Source organism: Oryzias melastigma, unplaced genomic scaffold, assembly GCF_002922805.2.
Source record: "Oryzias melastigma strain HK-1 unplaced genomic scaffold, ASM292280v2 sc00695, whole genome shotgun sequence".
In the NCBI taxonomy this organism is placed as follows: Eukaryota; Metazoa; Chordata; class Actinopteri; order Beloniformes; family Adrianichthyidae; genus Oryzias; species Oryzias melastigma.
The window spans coordinates 7,313-14,265 of NW_023417283.1; the positions used below are offsets into that span (position 1 = coordinate 7,313).

General features: G+C 40.9%; 1 protein-coding gene across 1 annotated transcript in view; it reads right to left on the reverse strand.

Annotated features, from left to right (window-relative positions):
- Nucleotides 1-4,708, reverse strand: part of LOC112141312 — a gene marked incomplete at its 3' end in the record, with an annotated part of 6,152 nt that extends 1,444 nt beyond the window's left edge. The window contains 4 exon segments of the mRNA XM_024264418.2: nucleotides 133-186; nucleotides 286-354; nucleotides 1,874-2,170; nucleotides 4,162-4,708. Of these exon segments, the coding sequence (XP_024120186.1) occupies nucleotides 133-186; nucleotides 286-354; nucleotides 1,874-2,168 (418 nt within the window).
- Between the last annotated feature and the right edge of the window lie 2,245 nt (nucleotides 4,709-6,953).

Here is a 6,953-nt window from a genome sequence, read left to right on the forward strand (position 1 = left end):
GCTCTGATCTGCTTGCTCAGCTGTTGGTCAGAAAAAGCTTTAAAAAAAGATAGAGAAAGTCCTGAGAGTCACTGTTTGTTTACAGAGTGAAGAAAATCATGATTAGTCAGAAACAGACACTTGCAGACTGACCTGGTTCTTTGTTTTTGCCTGAAGAATCTGCAACCATCTGGATCTTGTTGGAGCCTGTCAAAGAAACGGTCACGATGAGAAAGTCCTCAGAGAGTTACCGTTTGTTTACAGCCAAAAGCAGAAACTTAAAGCTTTGGATTTAAATTCACCAACCAGCTGCAGAATTCTGCAGCAGCATCCTCCCTCCTGCCTCGAGGTCATCCTCCAGTTTCCTCTTCTTCCCTGCAGAATTCATCACATGTGAAGCCTGTCACTTACACAAATACAGACAAGTAAACTTTTGATTTTTGCACGTTAAAGAAATCACAACTTCAAATCTCTCACAACTGAGTCTCCCCCTCCATCTCCTCCATTGTAACCCCTTATACCCCATCTCTAGCATCCCACTCTCCTTTTTTTTCTATTCGGTCCAACAAGAAATGCATGTAAACAGAATTATTAAAGCTTTACCTCAAATACATAAGGGGCTTATACAAATAGTCTGAAGATCCATAAACTTCTATTGTAACAGTAAAATCTGTTCAACACAAGAGGCCTGCCTGCCTTTAGTTTGTTAAAAAAAACTCTACAACCCTGAAATCACCACTGTGGTTCAACAGACACACCAAAACAACACTATTATGGTGTATCCCAGAGGTGGACAAACTATAGCCCGCGGGCCAGATCTAGCCTGGTTTGGTCCGGCCCACTGAATAATATCAGAGAGGCATGATTTTTTTTCTTCAGTCTGACCACACCGATTAAGATCCACATAGAACGTGACTCTTTATTCCCCTTCCTGCAGTCTGTGCCCATATCTGACTCCCCCAAAAATCTCTGTAACATAGAACAGAATACTGTACTTCCTATATAAATGGTAGGTTATCACGTGAATGCATGTGAATTTAGAGTTTTGCAAGGTCGGCAGCAGAGCCTGTGGTTGCAGCCATCCAGTAGCTAATATGAGCCATCTGCTGTAGCTAGACCGCTCCTGCATCGCACCTGAGCTGTAACGCTTGTCGTGTGAGCCCGGGGTAAGACAACCACTGACAGCGAGGGGAATCATTCAGTCAAATGTTTTCAATGTTGGAGGTGGGGGCCAGCAGGCACCATCTAATTTTATTGATGCATCTGGTTGATAAGTTTATAACTTAAAAGCTTGAACAACACAAAAAAGTAAACAAATAAGATAATCAAGAAGATGTTAAAAAGATGTTTTAGAACAAGAAGGGTTATTCTGACAAATAAAATGACTCAGTAACAGCTGTTTATGTAGAAGTTTACAGGATTTTGGCTTTTTGGAGCCAGGGGGTACTTCCTGTTTTGAACAGGGGGGGAAGGATCACTCAGTCCAGTTCTCAGATACAGTCAATGTCTAACATCTCCTCTTGTGTTTGCATGCTGAAGAGTTTCTTGACCAGTTTACTGTCCAGATAAAGCACGGTAAAGCTCATATTGCAATGCAATGTGTTGACTCATTGCATTGTGAAGACTCTGAAAGACCATGGTTGGCATCGGTGCATTTGTGACTGATTTCCAAATATTATGAATGAAAACATTGAAAAAGCTCAAGGCTTCTACGAACACATTTAAACTGTTCAAGTGTCCTCTTTTCCTTTCATCAACAGCAAATGGAGGAAAGTTTAAGAAAAAAAGTCAAACTGCTGTTGAATTTAATGTGATTCATAGTTTGTGTACACCAACAATGTTAACTGGGGCCAAATGTTAGTCTAAAGACCTGATGACCCTCAGCTGAACTTACTCTTCTGCATTTTCTCTTGCTCGTTCCTCAGTTTATCCACAAAAGGCTTCAGCAGCTCTTGAACAGCTGGATCGTTCCTCGGTATCTCTTTCATCGCTTTGTTGACTTGATAGATGGACCCCTCTAATCCATAACTCTCTATTATTTTTTGAGGTAGTTCCTTTCTAAACTTGGCTGTTTTCCTTTCTTTTGAAGGATACTTGAGAGATTCCAGCATCTTCTTGTACTGATCCTCTCTCAGCAGCTCAAAGATTTTGGTCATGGTTTGTCTCCACTCCTCTGAAATGCGTGACATGTCTGAGAGGAGAAGACACAAAGAAACAGTGAAAAGCAGCACACATTATTTTCTGACATCATTAAAAACTGAATCAAACCGGTGATGATACATGTGCTGCACTGTAAGACCATTCTCCACTCTACGAGCCGCTGTCTTTGGTTTAATAACCCATTTAATCAGCACATCACAATTGTGACCGTAAAAAATGTTTCAATTCTAAGGCTATAGAAATGTTACTGAATGATCCATATATGCATTTTCAGAAGATATTGAAATAATAAAGCGTCTCAATGAAAGATATGCAGTGTCAAATGTGTACTATAAAATGTTACATGACTACAGCTGTTTACTTCCTGTTTGTACTAAGTGAAGAGGATGATGGTGAGGAACCTTTGAAAGGAAAGGTTAGAAAAGTATGTTAACATTAAGACATTGACTTTTGGTACACATCATGTTGAATATGTCTACCATTGATATTGATAGTTTGCTTAATGTGATCATAGAACTCACAAACATGTCACTGGCAACAGTAGTGACCGGTGGGATTAGTAATTTCATCTACATGCTAACACACTTAGGCTAACTGTTATACCTTCAGTTCAGTTTTATTTAAATGAGGATGAACCATATATGGCCATTTTGTATTTTGATGCTGCTTTTTTTAGCTTAGGTGTTTTTTAATATCCACTTACTATAATTTTTCTTCCAGAAAAGGTTTATCTCTTATCAAAAAATAAGGTTTGCTCTAAATAAATGAAACAAACTAAATTCTATTGTATTCAGAGTACTCAATTCTTCCCATACTGTAATGTCAGTCGTCATGTTATTTTGTCACAAAGATGATAATGATAGTGAAAAAAACCATCATAATGCATAATTATATATAAACACCATAAAAAAATGTGCGCTTGCGGCCCTGTAAAATTTATTTTCATTGGGCCCAAAATCTGTAGCAGTGCCTCTGTACACACTCACACATTACATAGACATATGGACACCGAGACCTCTGTCAGGGCATGAACAGGCACCAACATGCTTTTGATATAATCCAAAAACAAAATGCATCAGCAAATACAATGAGCACATGGCTGGTTTAAACCCGCACAAATTACAGGAGTCACAATCCCAAATCTCAATGAGGTCAAAGAAGTGATGTCCCATTCCTGCATGGTCTATGTACAGCCATCTTGTAAATGGCCATCTCTTTTACGATATTCAAGATATTATTGAGGGACCATCAACCTGCTCACCTTTTCATAGACAGTCCCACGGTCACTTCTGCAAAGGTTTGGAACAAAACCACTAAATCAAGGAAGGTGATCTCTATGTGTTGCTTCCACTGAAGATCAGGCAAGATGGCTTCTCACTAGCTAGCCAAAACAATGCACCGCTTCATTATGTCGCCATTTTGAGAAATGCACTACCTGTGCATGTGAGAAATTTACGTGCACAACAGTTGCACATGGAGGTCTTCTAGCTGTGCCATGGAGCATAAAATTAAAATAGCAAAGACAGCAGAAGGGAGTCAGACATACAGTACACCAAGGACACACACGCACAAATACACACATACACACTGCATGATCCCAATGAGTCATCCTGACCCCCTCTTCTCGTGTATCATGCCTAAAGTGGCAACCAGAATCTAAACTTTACTTCTATTGAACTTTTGCGAGTTGAGATAAGAACATACAACAGTAAAGAGGAGACAAACAGGCTAAATTTTTTTGCATTTCATTTCAAAGCATTTATTAGGTAGTGACACCAAACCCAGGTTGACCCAAAGGGTAACAAAAAAGAATGGATCAAGTTAAATCCAATCATGTTGTCAGAGTAGCAATGTGGGTTGGAGGTCAGGCAAACTAAAACATTTTTCCAAGGCTCACACCAGATGAAGACAGTTTTAAGATTTACCAAAAAAAAAGAAAAACCCTCTACAAAATATATTGTTCAAAATTCCAGCTAAAATACAAATACAATGATAAAAGAATAAATGAAGAACTCGGTCTACCTGCAAATATAAGACCAGGCTAGGCAGATGTGGAGAAGATGGTCCACCTGACAGCGAAGAAGTCTCACCAAAAGAAAACTTCTGAAAAGTCTGAACCACACCTACTACTCAAAGGAACAAACAGGTGACTAAATCTGGGTGACAACAGTGCAGTTCTGAAATCCAGTGGTGGGAAGAGCAACACTACCCTACGCCAGTGGAGAAAAAGAGATGACTAACAACTGGTTCAGTCAGAATGCACCTTTTCACGGGAAGAGGAAGAGTAAGCAAAGCAGAAGTAAAATCAGCATCAAACAAATCAGCAGCAAACAAATCAGCAGCAAACAAATCAGCAGGGACTTCTGACCCAACCCAACTTGTTTTAGGATTGTGGACTTTGGTTGTTATTTGTTAATTATGTTATGGATTTCGGTCATGTTCTGTTTTAAATTGTCCTTCAGTCACATCCATTCAGGTTTGTCATGACTCACAGCTGTTTTCATTTCAGTTAATGATTGGTCTTTCTCTAAATTTAGATTTTCTATCACGGTTATTATTCAGATCAGCTCTGGGGTTCTGTTCTCTATTCTCATTTACTTCTCTCTTCTATTCTTTATTATTTATTGTATTTAGTTCTCCATGCTTTTGTTGGTGCAGTTCCATTCACATGTTGTTCTTCTTTCCCACTCTCCTCTGGGGAGCGGGAGAGATTTCAGATCCCCGGTGGATCGCCCACGCTCCCACTCTTGGCCGTGGACCACGCCCCCGACACCATCCTGCATCTCTGAGTGAGAGTGATTCCTGCTGGGTCGTCTGTCCTCCTGGTCCTGGTCGTGGACTGCACTTCTGCTTCATCTTGACTATGGACTTCATCATCACTCGTCCCTCAGCTTTATCTGAATGAACTCTTTTAGATACATAGTTGTAGAATCTAATCTTTCTTTAACTGTTCTGGTATCTCCTGTCCGTCCTGGGATAGGATCTCTCCTTCATGTGGGAATCCCTAAGGTTTCTTCTTTTTTCCTGACTCAGGTTTTTTTAGGAGTTTTTCCTTACCGGGAGGGAGGGTCTAAGGGCAGGGATAACCAGTTTATGTAGTCTGTTTAGTTTTTAACTATTGTTTATATTTTGAAGCCCAATGAGGCAAATCTCTTTGTGATTTTGGCCTATATAAATAAAATTGAATTGAACCGAATTTTGTTTGTCCTTGTCAGGTCATCTGCTCTGTTCTGTTCAGTCAGGATTTTTGTTTCTCTTTGGGTTTTTGTCATGTTATGATTAATTTATTAAATGTTTCAGTTTCTGTTACTGAAACCTGGTCTCCTGCGTTTGGTCCTTCATTACCTTTTTCTGAAATCTTTGGCTATTATTTTTACTCAGGCAGAAAAACATGCTCACTATGAAGAGAATAAGTACAGCAGCATCAGTTTGTGCAGCCGTGTCAGCACCTCAACTTGGAGGTGTTTTTTTTATGTTCGGACATTTATAATAAGACTGGTGTTACACATATTTACGTGTGACCAGCACAGAATGTGATGGAAATTCATGTTTTGTCCACATGTAATACGTGCAGCCAGGATCCCGTTGCTGAATTTCCGGCACGCATTTTAAGTTTGTGCAAGGCTGAATTTTTTTTGTTGGCCGCACGTATTTAAAATGTAACTTTTAAGTAGGGCTGTCAGATTTGTCGCGTTAAAAACGCATTAATCTGACATGTGCTTGACGCCGACAATTTTTTTGACGGATTAATCGCGGATTTTCTCATACGTGCCTTTCCATACCGCGCGCGGCTTGCCGTAGTAGCGCGAAGATCACCGCGGTGATAACATTGAGCATGTGAACAAGAGGCCGATATGGAGGGAAAAAAGGACTTTTAGATGACAATTTTTTATTCAACATTAAGCCTGACGGTTCTCTAGACAGAACTAAAGTGTTTTGTTGTCACTGTCGATGTGAAATGAGCTACCACCGGAGCACATCGAGTCTGAAGTATCACCTGCTATCCAAACACCCCACTCTCCAAGGAAGCTCGGCCCAGCCCTCCCGCCTCACAAAGCAGGTAACGCTGGATGGTTTGCGACATAAAAGTATGTCTGCTTCAACAACGAGTAAGCTGTCCACAGCTGTAGCTAAATGGATAGCTAAAGCTTGCAGACCAGTCAATATTGTCAAGGATGAGGACCTGCGCGAAATTATACGCATCGCAAGCAACGATCCGACGTACCAGCTTCCCTCTCGAGCCACCACAGTGAAAAACATAGACGAACTATATGAAAATGAAAAAAAACGAAGATAACGGAGGCGTTGGGAAAAACGGAAACGGTGGCGCTCACCGGTGACTACTGGACGTCTCTCGGTAACCACAACTACTTGGGAGTTACTGGACATTTTTTCGACTGTGAGTGGCAATTACGATCAACAGCATTAACCGTTATGAAAACGGAGGAGAGGCACTTCGCGAGTGTTTGTGCTGAGCACTTTTTGGATGTTGCAAGACAGTGGGGTGTTGAAGAAAAAGTGAGTAGACTGACGACTGACAGTGCGCGCAATATGATTGCAGCTGCAAGACAGCTCCCGTTCGAACACGTGTCGTGCGTCGCGCATTGTATCCATCGAGTCATCACTGTTTGTTTGCATAACAGCCCATTTGACAGCACACTTGCAAAATGCAGGAGGCTAGTGGGCCATTTTAAACATAGCCCTGCTAATTCCGCGGAGCTGGAACAAAACAGATCGCACATGATCAAAAAAAGGAATCCCTCGCACAGGACGTGACTACAAGGTGGAACAGTACACTGGAGATGATTAAAAGA